This window comes from Carassius carassius, chromosome 43, assembly GCF_963082965.1.
Source record: "Carassius carassius chromosome 43, fCarCar2.1, whole genome shotgun sequence".
NCBI classification, from domain to species: domain Eukaryota; kingdom Metazoa; phylum Chordata; class Actinopteri; order Cypriniformes; family Cyprinidae; genus Carassius; species Carassius carassius.
Window position 1 is genome coordinate 13,744,223 of NC_081797.1, and position 25,485 is coordinate 13,769,707.

The following is a 25,485-nucleotide window of genomic DNA, read 5'->3' on the forward strand; positions in this document are numbered from 1 at the left end:
CCACCCACTGACAATATTTGAAAAATGCTGAAAAGTGGGCAGATCACAGCGGAGATAGAGGGGATGAACCTAGGGCGGGGCTGAGCGAGTGCGGCCTGATCCTGAGACTCGCAGTGACGGATTGATTGACAGCTGCTGTCAGAGACGCTAAAATGGAGAGTGACTGTAATGACGCAAGTAGCTTTGCAACAGAGGGATCATTTGAAGTAGAGGACTTTTCTCCCCCACTTTTACCTGAAGTGGAGGGTGTCGAGGTGTCTGTTCATATCAATTCGAGCCGCTGGCTCAAACTGCGCTCTTAACTCCTGCACCGCGTCGCTTTTCAGCGCGAGCTGTGTGGAGAAGCGCATTTCCACCTCCATTGCGTTGGAGAAGCAATCCCTTGTAAAACGCAGTTTGCACACCCGAACTTGCGGTCTTCCAGGCCAAATGCATGCAACCACTGGCGCTTAATTTTAAAGTCTGCTGGTAAACTATGCAGTCCAGCAGTGCTGTCACAACCAGCAACACACCTCCGTACCATCCTGACCACTGTACTAAATACAGATAAATCTACGCTAACTTGAAGATCTAAATAACTATATAATTGCTATGCTAAATAGATGCTATATTAGTCTATACTGGTCGTTACCAATACTCGCAATTCCAGCTCCTGACTCACTACATTAATTTGGAAACTGTTTACGTCACTAAGTTGCCACCGCAACATCCAAAAGGAAAAATCAACTGCAGTAGCCACCGTTCAACCTGAAGAGGGCAGCACTCACACGTTTTTACAACATATATTGTAGAATTAAAACACTTTATACTCAAATGTCAAAAAAGTTACTCGAATCAATGAACAGCACTAATAAAGCCCCATTCTTATATATCATTAACTAAAAAAAGTTGGTTAAGGGTTTAGTTACTCTTTAAAGGGTTAGTTCACCAAAGAAAGAAAGAAAATTGTCATTAATGTCCCTTCAAAAAAAAAAAATACTTCTAAAAAAAAAAAATAATAATAATACTATTATAAAAGTATTTGTCATGAAAACAGATAAATCACATCCCTACATTTTTTTTAAAATCTCCATTAAATAACCTGTTTAAATGCATTTAAATATGAAAGTTGGTATGAATCAACATAATAGAATGTGAGGGATTGTACTGTAATGTGATATAGTAACAGAGTACTAAATTTGAAGCGTTTTGTTTCCTCTCCTCAGTCCCAGAGGACGGTCCAGCCTCCATGTTGCCAGGTCGACTCCCCTTAGCACTGGCTCTCGGGCATCAGCAGCAGCTGGCACGCGCCGCCACCCTGGAGCAGCTGAGGGAGAGGCTGGAGACCGGCATGAGCGCGGGGGCCGCGGCGCTGGAGGGGCCCGAGAGGAAGATGGCTCGTCTGGCGGAGGAGCAGCAGAGGCTACTGCAGCAGGCTTTCCAACAAAACCTGCTGGCCATGGCATCACAGGTGAACCCTGCCAACCTTCGGATGACCAGCAACACCAACAACCGTGGTGAGTACCGTGATGTTTTTATCCAAAACATGACTTAGAAAGTGAGACGTGTTTCAGTGACATTTGGATTTTGTTTTCAGAAGAAAAACAGGACCTGTCTCTCAGCATTTCTTCTAATGGCTCTGCTAGCATTACTGTGTCTGTGGAGGTCAATGGGATTATTTACTCAGGTGTGTATTAATGTATTTGTGCACGTGTGGGATTGTCCAATATTGTCTAACACACTTTACCTCAGGTTACTTCAAGACCCTGTCCTTTTTTTTTGACACCATTCTATTCTTAAAGGAAAAACTGCCTCTCAAGCTGTTCCTAAAACCTGTCCGGCTTATAAAAAAATATTTTTTATACCCTGAAAAATATACATTTTCAAATGTCGTTTAAATTGTATGCAAACATACTCAGTTTACTAATGAAATATTTAAACACTGGGAAACTTAATCAATTTTTATTTATATTAGAGCTATCAGTTTAATGAGTTAATTAGTTATGCAAAAAAATTACGCAATTAAAATATTTTAACACATTATTCCATACAGTTGACAGTCAATAACTCTTTAAATTATGTCCTAAAATTCAAGATATGTGGCAAAAAATTCCCCTGTATGAGTTTTTCTCATATTTATATCATATGATACGTGATACCATGAGCAGTGAGAGCAATATCACACAAGATCTGTTTTGTCAACGAATATCACAAGTTTAAATGTGATTTTATACAACCTTTCAGTAAATTAGTTAATAACATGTTTTTTTTATATATTGTCATTTTTTGCTCCGTTTTGCAGAGAAAATATGAAAATTAGGCTAAGTTTTACTCAACCCCAAGGCATCCTTGGTGTTTATGACTTCATTTCAGACTAATCCAGTCGGAGTTATATAAAAATGGTCTTTGATATTTCAAGCTCTAACTTTGCAGTCAGCAGGTGTTGCATTGCTTCAGTCTAAAAGAAGTAAAATAAAAAGCACCCTTCCATAAAAATAAAATAAAAAGTGTCTCACACGGTTCCGGGAGGTGAACAAAGGCCTCCTGTAATGAATCAGTGCGTTTTTGTAAGAAAAATATCTATATTCAAAACGTAATAATCACTTTAATCTAGCTTGCGCTCACTGTTATAAAACGTAAGCTTTTTTTTTGATCTCTCCGCTATGTTTGCGCGTGCGTCATTCCCCCAGACCTGCTACCGTTTCCGACAGTGAGCGCAAGCTAGATTCAAGTGATTATTACGGTTTGAATATGGATATTTTTCTTTCAAAAACTGAACTCAATTTTTTTTTTAAACGGTAATATTGTGGGTATTTTAATATTCAGCAGTCATTACTCCAGTCTTCAGTGTCACATGATCCTTCAGATGTCATTCTAAAATGCTGATTTGCTTCTGAAAACGTGACATTGATGTAAAAAACATGAATAAACAGTTGCACTGCTTAATATTTTTGTGGAAGCCATGAGAAAACTGCTTTCAGGATTCTTTTGATTTTCTAAAAAATAACATTTATTTGAAACATTTTTATAACATCATTTATGGTCTTTTATTCAGCAAGTTTACTGCAATATTTCAGTGTGAAGGAAATTTATAATTGCATTTTTATCACCGCTTACAGGATCCTTGTACGCACAGAAGTCTGGAGCTGTTCCCACCGCTGTCACAACCATGTTCCCAGGCCAGACCTCCACCCTCAGTCCCAGAATGCCCTCTTCCTCCTCCTCTTCCTCCTCAAAGGGCCCTGACTCTGTGGAGCCAGCCACAGGAGTGTCACCCTAACAGTCACCAGCTCCCTGAACCAAACAGCCAGTCAGTCCAACCCAAACTAGTCTTTCCTCAGAGCGACGGGTGACGTTCTGCCCTCTAGAGGAGACGCAGCAAATCACAGTCTGCCTCGCACACAAACCACAGCTGTGAAGGGAGGACCACCCACATATACTTATACAAACTCATCAGCTGTCGAAGCTCATCACAGACCCCACCTGCTCTTTTCTACAAGATGTTTTCTCAGGACTGAGAAGGTTTTTAAAGATGTTTGATTCAACAGAATACCTCAGCTGTCTTAATCTCAGTGCTACCGTGAGTGTAAACATCGTGTAATCATGCCTTTCTACACCCACAGTCATTCACTCACAGAGATGTGCAAAGCAATCATGGCATGATCAAATCTACTTCTGCCAAAGTCACATTTGTGAGGTTGTGGTTGACACTTTCTTTCTCTCTCTTTTTTTTTTGCCGTCTATTAATTCTCTTATTTAAAGTTTGCTGAATTGACCTCATCTGCAGTGAATTTAAAAGACTCAGGATCGATTATGATACTGCTGTGTTGCTCTTTGTCTAATTTCATGGATTTTAAAACACGCTACAATCCCCATCAAGTGTTGCAAAGTTGTTTTAGTAAGAAGAGGGGTCACAGATATTTTTCCTTTCTTTACAAATATTTACTTGATTTTATTGTTTTCCATTTACGTTGTTTTTTAGCTTCTAGATACAGAAATATTAATATGATTTTAAGAGTTTTGAGTTTGAAACTGCATTTTACACAGCTGAGAGGTTTTTGTTTTTTTTTGTTCTTATTTAGACATATTTACAGGCAACAGTTTGGTTGAAAGATTTTTCTCTACCTCAGACACAAGACAATGTACGGTTGAAAAGAAATTATGTGGACACGCGTTGTCGCACATGTCAATCATTTCTGTGCGTTGGACGATCATGAACAGGCTCGTAAATATAAGAGCTTTGATTTAATGTACTATTCTTCTTCTCTGCTGCGCATACGAGTTCTTTAAAACAAACCAGGTCACGGAAAAGCAGGAGAACAAAGGAAGATTGGATGTTTATTTTATTTCGTATTTTTAATTGTTGAACTTCAGACCTCACGTATCTTTCCATATTGGAAAGCGAGTTTCTCAGGAATTTCTTAATTTTTCTTTTTTCTCTTCATAAAATTTTAACTTCAGAACCTAGATGCAGTCTCGCTCCTGAAACGAATGACACTAGATATTATAACTCGGTCAGTGTGGGACTGAAATAGCTACCTCAGTCAGGATTTACTTCAGATGTAGTTCAACTGCCTGCAGTACGTCACTGAAGTACTGCTGTCTTTTAATGCAAAAAGTCTCTCAGGTAATGAATTTGCAAAATACCTCAGTGAAAGGCAGAACAACGTTAATACAAGTGTGAGATGAGATTATTGTTTGAAGAGTTAGATGCAATATCTCATATCCATTAAGTATTGATCATCGCATGTCAAACTGACTTCCTGTACTTCCAATACACTTCCAGTAGCAATCGAGGCTTGTTGGCTGGTTATGTTCACATACTCGTGCGTATTTAGCCTCGTCAGCAATTAGCTTTACATTTTTAGCCGTTTTGATTCCTGCATTTGCTTGACCCTGGGACCTGCTGGGATACAGACACTTTTCATTTCTTCCGTTTTAATTTCTATATTCTTCAGATAGTGGCATAGCTGAAAACCAAAGACCATGTGTTTGTTATCCTCTTTGATGACCTCACTGTATAGACACATGCAACCTTACAAAATGAAATTAAAGTCTGATCTGATGCAAGATTTTTTCGTTTTGTGTTTTTCTTAATCTGTGTGCGAAATGACTTTTTTTGTTGCTGTTGTTTTTTATTACTTAACTGTAAAGTCAGTTGTATTCCTTCATTATGGTCAAATGTGTTTTATGGTTTATTTAAATGTAGAAGTCATATATAATTAACAAATATTTTCTGGGGGGGGGGGGGGGCTTGGAATGTGACACCATGGGTGGTTTTGCCAGGGTTATTATAGTAACAAAAATTTATATGTATATCGGCTGCCACAGAAATTGTTCTCATTTAGTTATCATCTCAGTTCTCACTACTTAAAGTAATAAAATAAATAAATGTAAATTAAAAAAAAAAATTAATAAAAAAAAAAAACCTGCAGTAGTTCATGTCTTAAAACACCAAGAGGAAGTACAACAATCAATTGCTTTTGAAATCACATACTTATCCACACCTTTATCCAATTTAATCTGATTTTGTAAATCTGCCTTAATAATCCTTAAAGTCTTTGATGAGTGGAAGTGCATGTAATATTGAAATGCAATAAAACCGCAATTCACATTAACAGATGAGAGATTTTGATCACGTGCTGAACTGGCAGTGGATGTGACAGATGCTGTTTTGTGGGGGGGGGGGGGGGGGGGGTTGTTCTGATGATGCCCTTTTAATAGGAACAGTGTGGGACACATGGCATAGTTGTCCTTGAACTGTCTCCCAGTGGAGTGTCTCTTCTCACCATCTCTGGCATGTCCCGCCCCTGTCCTGAGCAGGACCACCCTCTAAACTCATCTCAGTCTCTCACCAAGGGAGTCAGTGGAGAGGATTACTACCCTGGACATAATCAAAAGACTGATGTAGTAGAGGGAATACCACAAGAGGAGATGGGATTTTGTTTTGATTCTGATTTGGATTTTAATTATATAGAAATATTCTTCAGACAACTTGATCGATGCTATTACACAGTTGGTCTTGCTGCTTTGCTTTGGGAAACTGATTGAGGTCCATCTTTAGCATTTTGACGAAAGAAAGACTCCAAACCAGTTGTGACTTCAAAGTTAGTGTCCAGTATGAAAGAAACAAGTTCTTCAACCTAGAGCTGGATACAGACGAGAGATCCTGCTTTGACTAGTGGAGTTCAGCTTCACAGTTCTGAAGGTACTTCTTTGGAAATACATGATGTTACTTCAGAAGTTAAAGATGAAGTGAGAGCTGTGGTGTTCCTAGGTCATTATGCCTACTGAGGAGGAGGAGGATAACTCACAACCTGTGTGGCAATCCGTCCTGCTGTTTAGCTGTAAGGGAATGATCGAGGGAATCATTGTCCTCTTGTTTCTCTGGCTGCTGGTGCAGGTGCTCTTCACAAAACAGCATGAAGGTATGGTATCTAACCTACATGCAAACGTGTTTGTCAGGCAAGTGGTAGACAAGTTAAGATTTCAGATACAAGCACTGCAGTTCACATCTAGTTTTTACTGTTCTGTTACTGAACACTGACTTTATGCAGATTAAATTGTTTCCTTTGTTTGCGGATTATGACTTAACAGTTGTTCTGTCATTGTGAATGATAGTTACAGATTAAAATGCTGTTCTAACACTCCTCTGTCCTTTCAGTCCACTTGCAGATTCTGCTGAGTGTCGGTTTGGTGGTCCTGTGTTTTTCCCTTATCTTGGGCTGCATCATTTGTTGTTTAAAGACCAGACACAAACCACCCGAAGACAAAAATACTGTAAGGACACCCCCTCCACCTGATTCTGTGGATCATGTGACTGTGGCTTTGAGTTCTGCCCCTTTATCTGGAACCACATTTAACAAATTGCAGTGCGAGGAGCCGGAAGGATCCGTTCAAGACTATCCGTCTGTTGTCGAGAGCTCTACACCATCAGATGAAGAGTTGACGGTTGTCTCTGAGGGTAACAAGTCATGCTTCCAAATGAGACGACTAAGTTCAGCATCAGTCTCCTCTTCTCTATTCAAGCCCATGGCAAGTGGCCGCTCCTCTCTCCCCTCTTTCCCAAGACTTAGTCTTCTCACAAAGACCCGGAAGGTTCTGGAACGTCAATGCACTGTGGCTGGAGATAGTTACTTATTTAGTGAACACAGAAGGTTCACTATTCCCAACCCACGATCACCTGGTGTCCTTTCTCCACTTCAAACCCAAGGTCTACTACAGGACGAATCTTTAATTCCTAATTATGGTTCATATTCTTGCAGTGAGACCTCAGATCCCTTCTTGCACTTTACCCTGACCTTTTCTTCAACACAGAACACACTCACTGTATCCATAGTGGGTATAACCGGTGCAGTCCATCGTCTAGAAGAAGTGACTGTCCAGGCCAAGCTGCCCCCACTTCGTCCTGGACCTCTGGAAATATCTGCCCAGGATTACAACCTTAGCTCTGGAATCTATAAAAATAACTTGGTGATCAATGTTGGATCTCTAGAAGGGCTTAAGGGTTGCATGCTCAGACTGGCTATCTTCATGCAGGATAATCCAAAGAGATCCCTATTTGAGGAGCTGGAAGTTTGCTGTGGTAGTCTGGACTGGACACCAGACAGGCCACTTAGATGCGTTAGAGAATTAAGGCAAGTCATGGTCAAGTCCAAGAAGGACACTTCATAGCTCTTGCTATGTGACTATACTTTCCTAAACATTAACCCAAACATTTCAAAGACCTACACCTCGTGTTTTCTTTCAAAGGACAAGAGTGGTTAATTTTTTATTCAACATGCTCAACTTTAATTTGGATATGGACATTGATATCCCTCATGTAATATGACCTCCCAAGAATCAGAAAGAGGTCACAAGGTCTTTGGTCAGCTCTTCATCTTGTTGCAGTACCAAATTGGCTGAAAGTCCTCATCCTGAAAGCAGACAATCTTACCAACCAGACTCCAGGTAAGATTAAAATACACTGTTCTCACCCTCTCCCAGATGATACCCTTTCCCTAATATCAGTTGGAATGATAGCTATACAAGTTTATAGCTCATGTTGACCACTCTGAAGTCCAGAACAGTGGAACTCTCAAAAGAGGAATTGAGAGCACTCAAAAGCACCATTCTGAACCCTAAAACAGGGCTCATCAACTCCAACCCTGGAGGGCAAGATCTTAGCTCTAACCCTAACCAAACACTCCCAAACAAGTTAATCAAAGTATTGAGAACTACTTGCAAATAACAACATGGAGTTAAACTGGGATTGATACTAAAGTCTGTAAAAGACTGCCCCCCCCCCCCCAGGACTGCAGCTGAAGAATCTTTCTGAAGAGTCTTCCCTACAATTATAAACAGGATACCCTACTACTGGGGAAGCCAAACCTGTAATAGAGGCCAGATGTGCAGGTACACTTCACTCCCCTAAACTCAAGAGGCACACTAGAGGCTGTGGTCTTTAACATCTTTGTCAGTGTGCCTGCCTCCCATGCTGATGACTCGGGTCCGAGTCCCAATCGGTGTGGAGTGGTTAGGCTGGAGTGATTGCTCCTGGAGGCCTCCCATCCTGCAGAGTTTTACTACAACCCCGATCAAACACACCTAAACAAGTTAATCAAGGTGTTCGGGATTACTTGAAAATAAGGGCAGGTGTGATTGAACAGGGATGGAACTAAAGTCTGCAGAAGGTAGCCCTCCAGGAGGTTACCTGTGCCCAGACTCGCCGTCATTTTCTGCCCGCAAATGGGTTCAAAATCATTTTATTATTCAGAAGGGTGCTCACAAGCTAGTATATAGCATCAGTGTCCCTTTCTCTGGTGTGGACTTCACAGCAGACTTCTACCTGGCATTTTTTGTGAATCATATGACCCAGATGTGGACTTAGAAGAGGTCTGTTAGAAATTAGGGTGGCATTTAGGACAGGGCAATTAATAGGTAAAGATCAATTTCTGTGATTGAGTGGCGCCAAAAAGATGACAAGACGAGCACATCTGTGTTTCATGACTTGACAGAGGTGGTATGAATTTATTGTGCGATTGGAGATTAGAGTTCATACTTAATCTCCATCTCACAAAAAACACTGCATTCCTCTTCCTGTCTTAAATAATGCTTTAACCAAATTTCACACAAAACATTCCAATGCTTAAAATGTCAAGAGGTGCCATATTTTCCACATACAATGCAAAATCGTTCCCAGAAAACTGTTTAATGTCCTGGGAGTGCAGGAAAGCATATTGCACCACAAATCCCTCCTATCATATGAATGAATACATTGTCATGATATGACAGCATGTCTGCCATATGCATACGGTAGGTCCAGTTTACATGACTGTTATGTAAAAGCAAGAGGATTTATCCATCATAAACTAAAGCCTAAATGTTTGCTTTTAATGTTCAGGATTAAACGCTTGTTTTACGAGAGCCAAGATCCACAGGAGATCAGTCTATTTTAATGACATTGTAGTTTAATCCCCCTCCCTCTTCAATCCTAAAGACGACAGTCCGATCCCTTTCATTTCAGACCTGCTCAAACCTCAGCAATGGGAGGTCATGGCCATGAGGTCAATTACTTGTACAGCATTCATCTCCATAGATGACACATTTGAAATCTTATGTGTTGTGTGACTACATATTAACACTGGTTATGATATCTAAGTATAGAGAATCATGGACATGGACATGTTTCAAATAGACTACATGCTGCCATAATAATCTGATGATTTATTTCTTTGTGATGCATAATTTATTGAATTTCTCCTCTTTTTCTTTTGGCAGAGATGCATCTACTCATTGCCACTTATGCAGGGTCTTGCTGGTTTTTTAGGCCAATGAAGAGGGATAGATTTACTGTGTAGCACAAGTCAAACAGAAACTGTGCAGTGCAACATCATGTTTTTCAACCATAAGTGCAAAATGAAAAGCTGACAAGACCTCAAGTCTGACCCAACCATGGACAGATATTAATGACCTTTATTACACTGGCATTCTGTATCCAATGTTAGAAGACATTTTTGACTGAATCTCTTTAAATATCTAGAACTAAATAATATAATTAATTATTATTATGTTACTGTTGTATAAACTGTTACAAGTATGAAATCAAATCTCTCTAAATAAACCCATTGGAAAATAACCTGTAACTGGCATTCAAGACAATAAAAAGTCAGCATTTATGGAAAAATTAGATAATTGCAAAGATTAATAAATATAGTCTGTTTCATATGACGTTGTTTTGTGTGTGTGTGTGTGATTTAAATATACCTCAAAGTTGGAAGCTAAACATCAACACTGAAAATCTGGCAACATGCTTACGAAGATTTTTTTTTTAATAGCTGTACTGTGTAATTCATAATAAATGGCAATTAATAAAGAAACTGTCAGTGCATTATAGATTTTAACAATGGATTATTGTCACTCCAGATGCTGGCTCCCCTCTCCTCTTCAAATGGACCCTTCCGAATATTCCAAATCTGGGTCACAAAGCTCAACCTGCCTTGCAAGGAATGTTCCATCACTGCAGCCCAGGGGAAATTTGTCCCGTTGTAAGTTTGGTTGAGGAGATATTACATTGGCTGGACCAGCAAGACAGAAAAGAAACATAATTACACCGCAATAAATGAATGATAGCGTTCTGAGAAGCAAAAATAATAGGACCCCACACAAATTTCCAAAAGTTGAGCTTTCAAATTGGCCTGATTTTTCCATATATGATTGGACCGGTCACACTTTTCACCTTCAAGCTGATTTTTATTTCTCTCTTTTAGATTTTACATTGCATCTCACACTGCTGACATCTGCGATGGGAAGTTTTTTTTTTTTTTTTCAACGTATTAGGGTTCACTGATTTTAATATCGCACCACAGCACTAAAGCTGTTTATCCCATTGTACTTCTATTTTAAGTGCTGTGCGGATAAAACAACTATTTGGAATTTCGTTCAGTACAGGGTTTCTGCTGTGTTTTATCCCTGCTTCTGACCACATCTCTGCAGACGCCCTCCTGCGACCCTAAAAGCTGCTTATGTGCCCCTTCATCCCAGCATGCTCTTCGATTAAGACTAAATGTAAGATCAGGACACTCTAATTAGAGTCTAAGACCTGATGTGCTTATGCATGGAGTTGTTTTGTTTCTAAAACTTCCCTCTCTGAGATATCACAGGTTTAGAAACTGAACAACAATTCTGTCAAGTATCTTAAATATGACTGGTTGGACAGGTCTTATATGTTTTTGCCATAATCATCATTATAACATACCTTGGTTGTCTTGCTGTGGTTCTTCAGATTGGTGGGCTGTTTCTGTTCCTCCTCTTTCTCCGAACTCCTTGATCCCCCCCTGAGAGACTGAGATCTGGGATGAGGACCTCTTTGCTGCCCCCTGCTGGAGTTCCTGCTCCAGCTTCTGTGTTTTTCTTCCCTGATGGTTTAATGTGTCAAAAGCATTCCAGTTCTAAATGTGTCACACACAGCTGTTATTCATTTCTGTATTAAAATGACAAAAAAAGTATTCACGACTTGAAAATGATGTAAGTATAAGAGGGGTTTACTTTAGTACTTGTAGCATTTTGGACCCTGCTGTCGACCAAACCAGATCTTCTTGTGAAAACTGGAGACCTAGTACACATATCACATATAATAAACATTTTTTACAAATGCCAATAAAATCTGATTCATTGCCTCTTCTCAAAAGTGCGATTTAATGTCCGCTCCTGTCAGATGTGAATTATGACACTGGGAAAATTCCAGCATTCCCAGCCCCACTCCTCTTCCTGAGCCAGGATTCATGCAGATACTGACTGAGAGTTAGGAGCAGGTTTACTGCAGTTAACTGAATCCATAGAAAATAACAACAAATGTGTTACTTGAAATTAAGTAAATGTTAACTGACATACAACAACAACTCAAAATTCAGCTAATTGCAGGGGAAACATTTTTCATTTTCATTTAGTTTAAATTGATTTAATAGAATAACTAGAACTGAAATAGAAATAAAAACAAAACTATACAGACATGTATTAAAATTGTTAAAATAATAATTAAATTAAATAATGAGAAAAACACACAACAAAATTTTTCCAACTTTATATATAAGAATAAAAACTAATTTAAAACATTAATGAAAACTATAATAGATTCTAAATGATACTAGAACTAAACTAAAACTAATGAAATAAAGAAATAACTATAGCTATATATGCTATGTATTTGTTGTTGTCTATACTAGTAACCATTACAAAAATTAACCATGGTTTTACTATTACCAAAAGAAAAAAAGAGTTACTATAGTTAGAGCATGGTAGCTACAAATGGACCATGGTTTTGCTAAACTAATGATAATTTAATGGTATTTGTAGTAAAACTATTAAATGTAAAACTGTAGTCATACAAATGGGTAACCAAAACATTGTTACTACACTTTTACTGTAATAAAAACATGATTATTTTTTGTAATGGAAATAAATAACCTGGTTAAATAAAAGAACTGAACTGAAAATCAATCAAAATAATATTGCTGTCACAAAAGAATTTTATAAATATGACTTTCGTTAAGTGGTCTTCCAAATATATATATATATATATATATATATATTTTTTTTTTTTTCCTTTCTTTTTTACAGAATTGCTGGTTATCAGACAAACACAAACAAACAAAAAAACGAATAAATATATTACCGGTGTCACACAAACTGTATTTCTTTGTAAATGCGACATTCTCAAATATAACTTTTCTTTCAAATATTTCTTGAATGTTTTCTGTACCAGAACTGCTGGTTTCCAGTCAAACTCCCAGTTAAAACTTTTTCAAAAACCAGTGGTTGATATAAGGAATGATCAATAAAAAAGTCAGATAAACCTCGACTGATCTTGATTAATAATATGTGTCTGACCTTCCATTTCCTGGGCTCACTGATTCCTCCACAGATTCTCAGTGGGGAGGGAAGAATGGAATTTCACCACAGTCTCATTTTTATATAAGAAGAAGTGGAAATAACCCGCCTTGGGAGGGGGAAGATAACGAATCAAACTGAGTGACACCTGGCAGAGTGTTTCTGCTGCTCTACTGACCTCTCTCCACACCGCTCTCTCTCTCTGAACAGACTTTTCAGCTGCAGCACAGAAGGGAGACACAAACAAGCACAGACAGGAAGTAAATACTGTCACACCTTTCTGATGAAGTGCTTAGAGTTTTACTATGGACACGATTCAGCACCTGCTCGGTGACCAGCCTCCTCTGTTGGTTCGGATCTACAAGGTCTGAGGCCGTGGGTTTCTGTTTTTTAGTCTCTAATGGAGATTCTTTCTCTGTTTTGCCCTGCGGAATGAAATCTCAATGGATAAACACACTAAACACACGTGCAAACAAACACCAGTCAGTACCTGCCGGGGAGGTTCAAGATCCTGCAGTTTCTGTAAGGCTCTGTCTCTTTCCTGCTCAAGCGTTTCTGCTCGCCTTCTGCTTTCTGGAGCCAAAAAATAAAAACCAAGTAAGTTGTAAATTCCTGTTCTACAAAATATGTGTTGTTCTTTTATTGTGGCAGGGACATTTCTCCAGTACACACGGGGGCGATAGAGTCACCTACAAACTGCTGTGTAAACTCTAGCCTGTATATCTAGGAGTTTTTGTGTTTTATTAATTATGATATATTTTTGGCCTTTACTCAATCTTAGCATGAGGAATACCTTTTATCAGGGCCTTCAGTGACTCTAAGTCCTCAGGACTGCTTTCACTGACCACTTCCTTTCTCAACAGCAGACCTTTGTGTCCAAAAATCTGCCCGAGGTAAGAGGCACAAAGACGTGTGATACTGAAACCTGGTCAGGTTAGAGTTTTTTTTGTCATGGCTGTCGCTGTACCTCCTGCTCCAGGGCGGATATCTTGATCTGAGCCTCTGCTTTCTGTCTTATCCTCTGGATCTCCAGGTTCTTCAGATCTTGATCCCTGAGTCAGAAAGGGAAGAAGAGCTGATGACATGACACCTGCCATATAGTTTATTGTTCCATAAAGGAACAATAAGCAGCTGCTTCCTGTTCTACTAGTTTTTGATAGCACTGCATGGTCACACTACATGACCGTTAAACCCCAAACTGGAAATAAATGCTCATAAATGATCTGAATTGTGCTTCTTAAGGTCCTTGAACAGTCACATGCATCATTCATTCAAATATGGCCATAACTATTTATGTTAACACTGGTAATGTTGAATTTAAAATATCAGTTCTATATATATATATATATATATATATATATATATATATATATATATATATATATATATATATATATATATATTTACTCCATATACCAATTCATAAATTTCTAAATTAATTTAATAATTGACAGTTTATTCATTAGTTATTTCAGTGTTATTTTAGTACTATTTATATTATAATATAGTATGCATTGATATAATGTATGTGTATATAAATATATATATATATATATATATATAGATATAGTACAGATAAACATGGCATAAATATATTGCTAGTATATTTTAAAATATATTTACAGAATACATATTTTACTTATAATTGTTCATTTATATTTGGGACATATATTATATTATCAATGTAATCTTTCTTGGTTAAATAAAAATTACTTGCATTATCAGAAAATATCTATTTTATATTTTTACATCAACAATTTAATTAATATTCTATTTATTAAAGCCAAATATGAATCTCATCAAGCTTGAACACAGGAATAAATTACATTTTATAATATATTCTAATAGAAAGCAGTTATTTTAAATCATAAAAATATTTCACAATATAATAACTTTTGCTGCATTTTGGATCAAATTTGCAGGCTTAATAAGCAGAAGAGAATTATTTAAAAACATTACAAATCTTACTGTTCAAAAATGTTGACTGGTATTGTGTGTGTGTGTGTGTGTGTGTGTGTATACACATGCATATACACTCACCTAAAGGATTATTAGGAACACCATACTAATACTGTGTTTGACCCCCTTTCGCCTTCAGAACTGCCTTAATTCTACGTGGCATTGATTCAACAAGGTGCTGAAAGCATTCTTTAGAAATGTTGGCCCATATTGATAGGATAGCATCTTGCAGTTGGTGGAGATTTGTGGGATGCACATCCAGGGCACGAAGCTCCCCTTCCACCACATCCCAAAGATGCTCTATTGGGTTGAGATCTGGTGACTGTGGGGGCCATTTTAGTACAGTGAACTCATTGTCATGTTCAAGAAACCAATTTAAAAATGATTCGAGCTTTGTGACATGGTGCATTATCCTGCTCGTAGTAGCCATCAGAGGATGGGTACATGGTGGTCATAAAGGGATGGACATGGTCAGAAACAATGCTCAGGTAGGCCGTGGCATTTAAACGATGCCAAATTGGCACTAAGGGGCCTAAAGTGTGCCAAGAAAACATCCCCCACACCATTACACCACCACCACCAGCCTGCACAGTGGTAACAAGGCATGATGGATCCATGTTCTCATTCTGTTTACGCCAAATTCTGACTCTACCATCTGAATGTCTCAACAGAAATCCAGACTCATCAGACCAGGCAACATTTTTCCAGTCTTCAACTGTCCAATTTTGGTGAGCCCGTGCAAATTGTAGCCTCTTTTTCCTATTTGTAGTGGAGATGAGTGGTACCCGGTGGGGTCTTCTGCTGTTGTAGCACATCCGCCTCAAGGTTGTGCGTGTTGTGGCTTCACAAATGCTTTGCTGCATACCTCGGTTGTAACGAGTGGTTATTTCAGTCAACGTTGCTCTTCTATCAGCTTGAATCAGTCGAACCATTCTCCTCTGACCTCTAGCATCAACAAGGCATTTTCGCCCACAGGACTGCCGCATACTGGATGTTTTTCCCTTTTCACACCATTCTTTGTAACCCTAGAAATGGTTGTGTGTGAAAATCCCAGTAACTGAGCAGATTGTGAAATACTCAGACCGGCCCGTCTGGCACCAACAACCATGCCACGCTCAAAATTGCTTAAATCACCTTTCTTTCCCATTCTGACATTCAGTTTGGAGTTCAGGAGATTGTCTTGACCAGGACCACACCCTAAATGCATTGAAGCAACTGCCATGTGATTGGTTGATTAGATAATTGCATTAATGAGAAATTGAACAGGTGTTCCTAATAATCCTTTAGGTGAATGTATATAAACGTTTGACTGTTAGTGCATTTTTTCCCTTTTTTCCATTTAATTTCCCATATACTGAGCATATATTTGAAATATGCATTTTGGTCAGAAAAGAAATGTTTAACATTACATATAATTTAAATCATATAAACATATGTTTTTTTCATATTGGAATGATTATGAGTAATATATACATACTTCTCTTTAATTTCCGGATCTCTCTTTGCAAGAAGCTGCTCCAACCTCTGGACATCACCGCTCTGTTGTGACTCCTGCACAAGAAAAACCTCTGTTATGGCATCAGTCATCCAAGATGACACAGATCTCTGCCAGGTTTGCTGGTCCCACCTGATGGTGAGCAGACCGCAGCTCCTCCAGCTGTTCCTCCAGCTCAGTGTCTCTGATCCTCAACATGTCCTTCACCTGCACCAACTCTCCATCCACCACCTTGGACATCACCTTTGTAACATTGGGAGGTTAAAAAACTGTTCATCTCACAAGCTGACATTGTGACCAAACAGCTCTTTAAATGCATATTATATATTTATTCATGAGGGACTTTTTGACTAAGCACATACAGAGCTACCCATGTGTCTCTGCTGCACTTGTCTTCGGTCCCTCTCAGGCTCTATCTGTTGTAAAACCCCAGGCTCTCGCTGCAAGACAATGTAACATACAACACAGTAACACTACACTTGACAAATGGTCACATTAGACCAATGAAAGGAAATGAAAGTTACATTGTCATTCACTTGCTGTTGACTCTTGAGCTCATTGAGTTCTGTTTGTGTTGAGCATAACGTCATCGCCACATCCAGCCACCTCTCATTCCAGTGAGCAGCCAGTTTCCTCAACTCCTCCTTTTCCTGTTCAGACTCCGCCCTCATTTGATGTTGCTCCTCCTCTTTATGCTTATACCCCGCCTCCGAGATTTGGACTTTTTTTTCCAGGTCTTGACATTTTAATTGCAGAGCCTGATTTTCTTGTTCTAGATTGTCCTTCAATTTTCTGCATATATGGAAGAAATAACCTGGATCAGAGCCAAAAAAAAATATCTGTACAATCAATATTAATAATAATTTCCAAGCAACACTGAAGTTCGACCTGTGCTGGCAGAATCTCTCTCCCAGCTCTATCATCTTTTCATGAAGTCCATCATCAAATGTCTTCCTCAGTTCCTCTTTCTCTCCTATCAGCTGCAAGCGCTCAGTGTCCAGTGCCACGATCTGATTGGTTTGGATCAGTTTCTCTGCCTCCAGCTCGTGTAGCTGGTTAAGAGTCACTTGTAGTCTCTCTGTAGCTTTGGTCAGATCAGATGACAGCTTTTCGTTCAACTGAAATTCCAAAGTATTAAAAAAAAAAAAAAAAAGTTGTTCGGAACAATTCAGAACAAACAAAACAAAAAAAAAGGGTTTTAATGATTTAAATTGAACTCAAATTGCTTAAATATTTTATTTAATAATATGTATTTAAAATAATAGAATTTCACATGATAATATAAAATAATATAATATAAAAATATAGTATAACATAATATATCTGGCAGAGATCATCTGGGAATGTCAGATTTAACATTCAAAATATTAGCATCAAAAAATTAATAGAAAAATATTAAGCTAAAATAATCCACCATTAAGACACATTATGTTTTTTTGAAATAGGTCTCTTATGCTCACCAATGCTGCATTTATTAATTTTTTAATATAGAAAAAAAACGTAATATTGTAATATTTAATCAGAAATCATTCTGATATGCTGATTTGCTGCTCAAAAATATTATTATTATCGATTAACACTTGTACTGCCAAATATTTCTGTGGAAACTGCAAAAGCCATCATTTATTTTAAATGATTTTATTTTTCAGTTGCATTAATTGAGTTTTTACTGTCACTTTGGATCAATTTAATCTGTCCTTTATGAATAAAAATGTTAATTTACGTCATAAAAGAACCCCACATTTCTGAATGGTGGCATATTTTTGTATACAGATTTGGAAAAGAGTGACCTCTGACCTCTTTAATGGAAAGCAGCTCCTCCTTCATCAACATGGTTTCCATCTTCTGTTTGTCGGTCTGGCTCTTAGCTTGAGACAGCTCAGCATGCAGCTCACACACCTGCTCACTGAAGCCCTGTCTGCTCCTCTGCTCTCTCTGCAGCTGCAGATCCAAAGCCTGGACCCTCTGATGGAGCTCTGCTTTCTCCTTCACACACACAGACAGAAAAGTCATATCTAAAACAGTGCTTCTGCAGCCCAGAAAAGGTCAAGGACAGCAGGGGCAATCAATGCTAAAAGCAAGTAGTAAAATGTGTAGAATAAATAAAATTTTGTCTGATAAAACTGTTTGGTCATAGCTTAAAATGAAATGTGATGTCAGACCTGGACAAGACAGCCTTTGTCCATTAAAGCTCCGGATAGTTTGATCTTTAAGTCATTCAGATTGTCTTCTAGTCTCTGGGTTTTAGTGGAGAACAGGTCTTTTTCCTAATAAGGAGATAATAGTTTTTCTGGCTGTAATGGATGTAATAATGAAAAATTAGAGAGTGTAGCACAGTTTTTTGCTCATACCAGCTCCATTTGTCCCAGACAGCTGCGGGACTCATTCAGCTGGTCCTCTAGCTCTTTCTGGGTCTGGATGGAGCTGCTCAGGCTTTGCTCCAACTCTTCTGCTTGGTTAATTGCCTCATGTTTCCTCTGTGTAAATGTTTGCGGACTTTTTAAATCTAATCTCAAAATCTCAGCTTCATTTTTGTACATTAATTGTAACTTTAATCACAGCCAGTACACTTTTAAAGGAGCAGTTCACCCCGAAATGTTAATTCTGCCATGTTGTTCCAAACCTGTATGACTTTCATTCTTCTGTAGAACACAAAAGAACATTTTTGAAGAATGTTTGGTAACACTTTATTGAAAGCTTTTATGTATAATGCATTATAAAAGTAGTTTTAATGCATTACCTTGTAATGCATCGTACAGTCTCATAAATAATCATAACCACAGTTAAAACATTATAACACTTATCAATTCATTGTTACACTACATATTTAAAATGAGCTTATAATTATTTAACAACAATATATATAATGTTTTACAACACCCATTATGAATAATCATAATGCATATAGCCTTTAATAACCATTTATAATGCATTGTACGTAAAGGCTTCAAGTAAAGTGTTACTGTTACAAGTATGGTGTGTATGCTAAACGTAAGACAAAGTGCTAGAGGAGGATCTGGAACAAATGAGGAGTTTACTGGAATAACGAAGGAGATTACAGACAAAATACTATATTACATTAACTTCACAATAACAGCATTAACATAGACATTCATTCAATCACGGACGAGGGAGAACTGAACAGACCGGGTATTTAAACACACAGAAGGTAATGAGGGAACTGGAGACAGGTGGGGATCAATTAACTAACAAAAAACAAGAAAAGGAAAAGGACCAAATAAGGAAACAAAAGTTCATTAATGTAGCAGTTCGCCCCCTCCCGGAAAGGTGCGTCCTCACACCGCAAGAGGAATACCAGCGGAGGGAGGGTGGGGGTTCTGGAGGCGGGCGAGGACCAGGCAAGGCGCAGGTGAAGAGGGAGCATGGAGTTAGGGACCAGGGCGGAGTGGATGGAGGGAGGAGCCAGGGAGGAGCCCGGAGCAGGAGGAGCCAGATGGTCCTCCAGAGACCAGCCAGGATGGAGATCCACAGTGGAGTCGACGGCGGGAGGAGCCATGGTAGGGAATGAGCCGACGACACCAGGGGCGGACAGGCGGAGACTGCACTGGTGGGTGAGGAGCCCAAGATGGAGCAGCGCAGCCGCAGAGCCAGGGTGACATCGAGGATCCGTAGGGCCTAGGTGGAGCAGAAGGCTCAGGCGACCAAGTCGGAGGCGGGGTCCTGGAAGACCGCTGTGGAGCCGGAGTGACTGAGGATGGAGGTGGAACCAGAGGGAAGGAGGAGCCTGACAGAGCCGGAGGGATGGAGTGACGAGGTGAAGCCAGAGGAAAGGAGTCCCGAGGCGGCGGATGGTCGACGACTGACCAAGGTGGAGCCGGAGGGACGAGGGAGCTCGGTGGAGCAGGTGGGATGCCAGGCCACGGTGGAGACGAGGGAGCTAAGAGCCAACGTGGAGCCGCTGGGTCGAAGGACCGAGGAGGAGTCCAGGGCTCGGAGGCTGGAGGCGGAGACAGGGCTTTAACACGCCAAGGCGGAGCTGGAGACTGGCAGTCCAGCAGCGAACCATCGCGCCCAGATGGCACGGACTGAGGGTGAGCTGCGGGACTGACTGGCACCAGCAGAGATGACGTCGAGGAACTGGCTGGTCTAGGAGGAGGAGAAGAGAGAGGAAGGATGGGAGGAAACACAGGAGGATCAGGGCTGGAAGGAACCAGCGGAGAAACAGAAAACTCAGGGCTGGGCGGAACCAGCGGAAATGGAGCAGAGGAACTGACTGGAGGAGGTAGGAGTGGGAGACTGAGAGGTTATACAGGGGGATCAGGGCTGGACGGAACCAGCGGAAAAACAGGGGATTCAGGAATTACCTCCATAGACCAGCCCATAAGATCCAATAGTTGCTCCATATAATTTCCCGAGACCGCATACAGCTCACCCTCAGTCGCGGAAGTGTGGGCAGGGCGTTCCTCCACGCCCTCGATCTCCACTAAGACTCCCACGATGCACAGTGTTGCCGGCTCACACACCTGGTCAGTCGCGCTCTCGAGGTCCTGCTTCCTGTCCGTGAATGGCTCGGGCTCTGCGGCTGCGGTGGGCTCTGGCTCCGTGTGGCGTGATGGCGGCTGGCTGGTCTCTGGGTCGGGAGTGGGGCTTGAGATATACTCTTCGGCGGTGCAGATGGTCCATGAAGATCCATTTTTCTCCAGCACCCACTCCACGAAAGCGGCGAAATCCTCTCGGGGACCGTTCGCTGGTAGGTGTGCCTTACACCGCTCGCTCAGGCCGGTGTAGAAGAAGATAGAGAGCGAGCGGTCGGGGAAGTGGGTAAGGCACGCCAGATCTAGAAAGTCCCTGGTATGGTCCTCCAGCGAACGGTCCAGTTGCTCCTTTATTTCCGTTTTGTCGCCCGTCTATGGCGTCATATAAACTTTGACCCCTCTAGTTTATCTAACTTCCTGCCGAACCGCCAAATACAAAGGTGAACAGAAGCAAAGACGAGACGAAGAAGAAAAAGTAGTAGCTAGCCTTGATCGAGACTATTATATTTTATATTTATATTGTTTATATTCGTATTTATACCTCAATCAATAACTTAGTTATGGATCATGATTATGCTTTGCCAGCACGTTCTGTGAAGCGCAAACGTACGGGTGAAATAAATGACCTGAGAAGGTTTTGGGACGAAGAAGAAACGAGACACGGGTAAATATTGTGGTTGCATTTCCAAGATAGAGAGAGCTTCGTGATAAGCTGAAACTACAGAGAGATGCTTGCATTCTAATAAACAGGTATGCATCCATTCAGCTAACTATATCTATTCGTATATTTTGTGAAACGATGATGTCTTGTGTAAAACGCAGACGGACTAGCTCTCATGTAGAGTATAATGTAAATCTACATGTGTTCTATATCTAGCTGGATAAAGTAGCTTCAAATGCAGTTCACTATCTTGTTCGATATCATAGTATAAACGTAGCCTAATTATAATTATTAACTAAAGGCAACCGTGTTTTTTTTAACATATATTACTACTAGCTAGATGGAATATTGATTTGACAGGGGTCTGATAATTCATATATCTCTCCGTTCGAAAATACGTGATTGTCAAAATACTAAGGCCGGTGACACACTGGCTGCGTGGCGTCTCTGCTGCTGCTGTAGGTGACATAGAGGGAGACCGCCGACAGACCAGGCTCTTGTCTTAATGACAACAATATCTATACTTCATGTTGAACATAAATATAAAGCCTACTGATAAAGGACACCGTCAACAGTATTGACGGCAAAATAGACTATGTTTGACAGGTGCAATATTTGAAAATCGATAATTATTTATTTATTTTTTAAATTACATTTGTATCTGAATTTATGTCAACCTATAGACTTTCAAACATCAAAATTTCATGAATTAATATGTATTTGTGTACAAAATTACATATAAACATATTTTCCTATTATATTTAGCCTGGAAACGCTTCCAACACGCGTGCGTGTCGCGTGAAAAATAGGCGTCGGTTCTATTTCTAGCATGCACACGTTTTCTGCGTGGCTCGAGCCGGGCCTGAGACACGCGTCTCACGCAGGCAGTCTGCAAGCTCTAACCTATTAACATGGGAGCCGAATTAAAAACTGACACGCCACGCAGCTGAGACGCTTGCGCCACGCATCCAGTGTGTCGCCGGCCTCAGTTAAAATGAGTGAGGAATGTAGGGAGCGACAGAGCGCGTGTTCCAATGAACAACAACTCCCATGAGCCTATGCTCTTTCCCGACGTCATCAAAGTACGTCTCATCTTATTATTTTGATTGAGTGACCCCTGGTGGCCAAAAATTCCATACTGTACGTTTAACGTAACAGTTACCGGATGTTTTTCTTGCCTTAAAATTTGTCTTAGTATTATTTACTATATTTATTTTTATGTTTTCACTTTTAATTCGAGGTTGTTGTTGTTGTTGTTTTAGTCATTTTGTTATGTGTTAGTCATTCGTATTAGTATTTTTTATATTGCTATTCTGGATTATTATTTTAGCTTTAAATCTGTATTTATTTCCACTTTTAGTGTTTCAAATTAAACAACTAATCTCAGTTAGTTCAAAATCTTCATTTGCATTTCATGCAAGAAAGTCATAGAGGTTTGAACAAAGATGAGGTTGAGTAAGTAAAGACAAAATGTTGATTTTTGGGTGAAAAAAACTGGAATGAGTGTTTAACCTCTTCAGAGGAGCAGAGCTGTCTCAGTGCGCTCTCTTTCTCATACTCCAGGTCGTCTGTTCTCTCCTCTGCTCTTCTGAGAGCCTCTCTGAGCTTCTTCATCTCTTTCTCAGCCTGCCTCTGTTCCTGGCGGAAGCAGCAGCATACAAAAGCTTCTTAATAGATTGAAAGCATCAATGATGAAAGTTTCTCATGTATTTTTGCAGATGTGTTTTGCTCTACCTCTCTGAGGGTTTGGTCTTTTGCAGCGGGCAGAGTTCTGCTGAGAGGGTTTGGTGAAGAGGCTGGACGACTTCTCTCCAGGTTAGACCTCATCTTCAAAATGTCCAACTCAAGCTGCAGAACTCTTTGTTTACATGGAGTGTATCATCATATCATATCAAATCAAGAAAGAAATTAAATGTGTAAAAGTGTGTCTGTTTTGCTTTTTTCAAATGTTCTGGATAATTTTTTTCAGTGTAATTTATATTATTGACATCAATTTGAGCAAAATAATAATTCAAAATCAGCATTAATTTCTGATTCTTAGTATTTGGCTTGTTCCTGATCTCCAGTCTGATTTGAGTTGAGCATCTCATGCTTTAGTGGATGCAAGGTGTCACATGATCAATAGCACAAATGTGTGTAAAATTCTCAATATTTATTTGCATTAAGTGTTTTTTGAAATCCTTCCAAATCTTAATAAAATGTTTATTAGAATTACAATTACATGTTACAAAATAGTTCTAATTTAAATAAATGCTGTTCTCTTGATAATTCTGCTCATCAAAGAATCTTGGAAAAAAAAAGTGTCATGGTTTCCACAGAAAATATGAAGCCGCAAAATTGTTTTTAACAATAATATGAAAAAAAAAATCTTTAACAGCACATTAGCATATTAAAATGATTTCTGAAAGATCATGTGACACTGAAGACTGGAGTAATGATGCTGAAAATTCAGCTTTGCATGCCAGGAATAAGTTTCATTTAGAAAACATTTCATTTAAATCATAATAATATTTCAGAACATTGATGTTTACTCTATTTTTAATCAAATAAACGAATAAATGCAGAAATGGTGAGCATAAGAGACTTTTTCAAATGCAAAACATTTTACCAACCCCAAACTTTTGAATGGTAATGTATTCATGTATTCATAAATGAAATACTGTAAAGTTCTAAGTAGCAGTGTGTCCTTGCAAAAAAAAAAATATATATATATATATTTATATATATATATATATATTGTAGGTTGATTAAATGTTAGTTGTTTAATGTACTTGTCACATAGAATATAGATTCCATATATAACACCAATATAACTCACTTGTCATGTAATTCCCCTCGACGGCGGCTTTCCTCATATCGGCTCAGCTCTGCAGCTTCCTTGTCTTGTTCAAGAGCACTCACTGCTTCTGACAGCTGCTGTGGGGGAGCACACTTTGATATCCCTTTCCTGTTTACTGTCCCATCAAACTAAACCAGACTGTAAAAGTCAGTGTCTGTAGAGCTAAAAACTGCTTCATCCATACCTTGTGCTTCATGTCCAGGACGTTTGAGATGCTCTGGCTTTGTTGGAGCTGAGATCCTGTGGTTTTCAGAAGGTCTATCTGAGCATCCAGGTGACCTCTGGCCTCTCTGAGCTTCTGGGTGAGCTCTGCTCTCCTCGTGCTGCTTTCCTCCAGAGCAGCTCGGAGCTCAAAGTCTTCAGCCGAAGAGTGTGATCGCGGAGCACCTTCTGGAGCCAGACGGGATGTAGATGAACCATCTCGTCATGCCCAGGGAGCACCTGTGTTTCTGGCTGCCAATAGTGCTGGTTTAGAGAAATGTCAATGTTTATATCATTCATTAGCAGGACAAAAATCCTTCTGAAAGTGATTCATCATTCCAATGATATTGTTCCTCTGTGATATTATCATTGTGGTGTGTTGACTTCACTATTCTCACAGAATTAGAATGATTATTAAAACTTTATATCATTATAATTTCTTTGAAAATTCCTCACCTTCAGGCCATCCAAGATTTTAGCACTTGCTCACCAGTGGAGTGAATGGGTGCCGTCAGATTGAGAGTCCAAACAGCAGATAGAAATATCACAACAATCCACAAGTAATCCACACCACTCCAGTCCATCAATTAAAATCTTGTAAAATGAAAAGATGCATGTTTGTTAAAAACAAATTCATCTTTAACTGGCCAAAATACCATTGCATGTTCCATAATATCACTTCCTCCAGTGAAAAAGTCAATCCTCTGTTGTTCTCTCACATCAAAATCCACCCACATATAACTGTTTTCACTTAAACAGTGTGCATATTTCTCTCCTGCTTCAGATGAAATTATTTTTCTCTGGAGAAATTAAGGTTATGAATAGAGGACTTTGGTCTGACGTTAAAAATGTCTTAATGGTGGTTTTGTTTTTTTACAAACATACACCTTTTCAATTCAAGACATTAACTGCTTGGCTGGAGTCATGTGAATTACTTTCAGATTATTGTGATGTTTTTATCAGCTGTTTGGACTCTCATTCTGACGGC

General features: G+C 39.4%; 3 protein-coding genes across 3 annotated transcripts in view; 2 read left to right on the forward strand and 1 right to left on the reverse strand.

Moving 5' to 3' along the window:
• The window catches only part of LOC132125446 (AT-rich interactive domain-containing protein 3B-like), a 34,753-nt gene extending 29,702 nt beyond the window's left edge, over window positions 1–5,051 (forward strand). The window contains exons 7-9 of the mRNA XM_059536881.1: window positions 1,206–1,496; window positions 1,577–1,666; window positions 3,099–5,051. Coding sequence (XP_059392864.1) covers window positions 1,206–1,496; window positions 1,577–1,666; window positions 3,099–3,259 — 542 coding nt within the window. The 3' untranslated portion in view covers window positions 3,260–5,051. The remainder of the gene's footprint in view (window positions 1–1,205; window positions 1,497–1,576; window positions 1,667–3,098) is intronic.
• Window positions 5,052–5,689: 638 nt separating this feature from the next.
• Window positions 5,690–10,505, forward strand: syt18b (synaptotagmin XVIIIb). Its single transcript, XM_059535696.1, has 4 exons — window positions 5,690–6,187; window positions 6,257–6,407; window positions 6,644–7,929; window positions 10,384–10,505. The coding sequence occupies exons 2-3, from the start codon at window positions 6,263–6,265 to the stop codon at window positions 7,651–7,653; spliced, it is 1,155 nt and encodes a 384-aa protein (XP_059391679.1). The 5' UTR covers window positions 5,690–6,187; window positions 6,257–6,262; the 3' UTR covers window positions 7,654–7,929; window positions 10,384–10,505.
• LOC132124605 (myosin-9-like) lies at window positions 10,398–24,420 on the reverse strand. The gene is made up of 18 exons (XM_059535695.1): window positions 24,276–24,420; window positions 23,192–23,315; window positions 22,970–23,095; window positions 18,652–18,777; window positions 18,463–18,567; window positions 18,098–18,286; window positions 17,189–17,418; window positions 16,825–17,092; window positions 16,433–16,543; window positions 16,283–16,356; window positions 13,814–13,898; window positions 13,640–13,730; window positions 13,337–13,419; window positions 13,170–13,271; window positions 13,025–13,065; window positions 11,506–11,572; window positions 11,216–11,408; window positions 10,398–10,535 (listed from the first exon to the last, which is right to left on the reverse strand). The coding sequence occupies exons 2-18, from the start codon at window positions 23,282–23,284 to the stop codon at window positions 10,405–10,407; spliced, it is 2,115 nt and encodes a 704-aa protein (XP_059391678.1). The 5' UTR covers window positions 23,285–23,315; window positions 24,276–24,420; the 3' UTR covers window positions 10,398–10,404.
• Window positions 24,421–25,485: the final 1,065 nt, after the last annotated feature.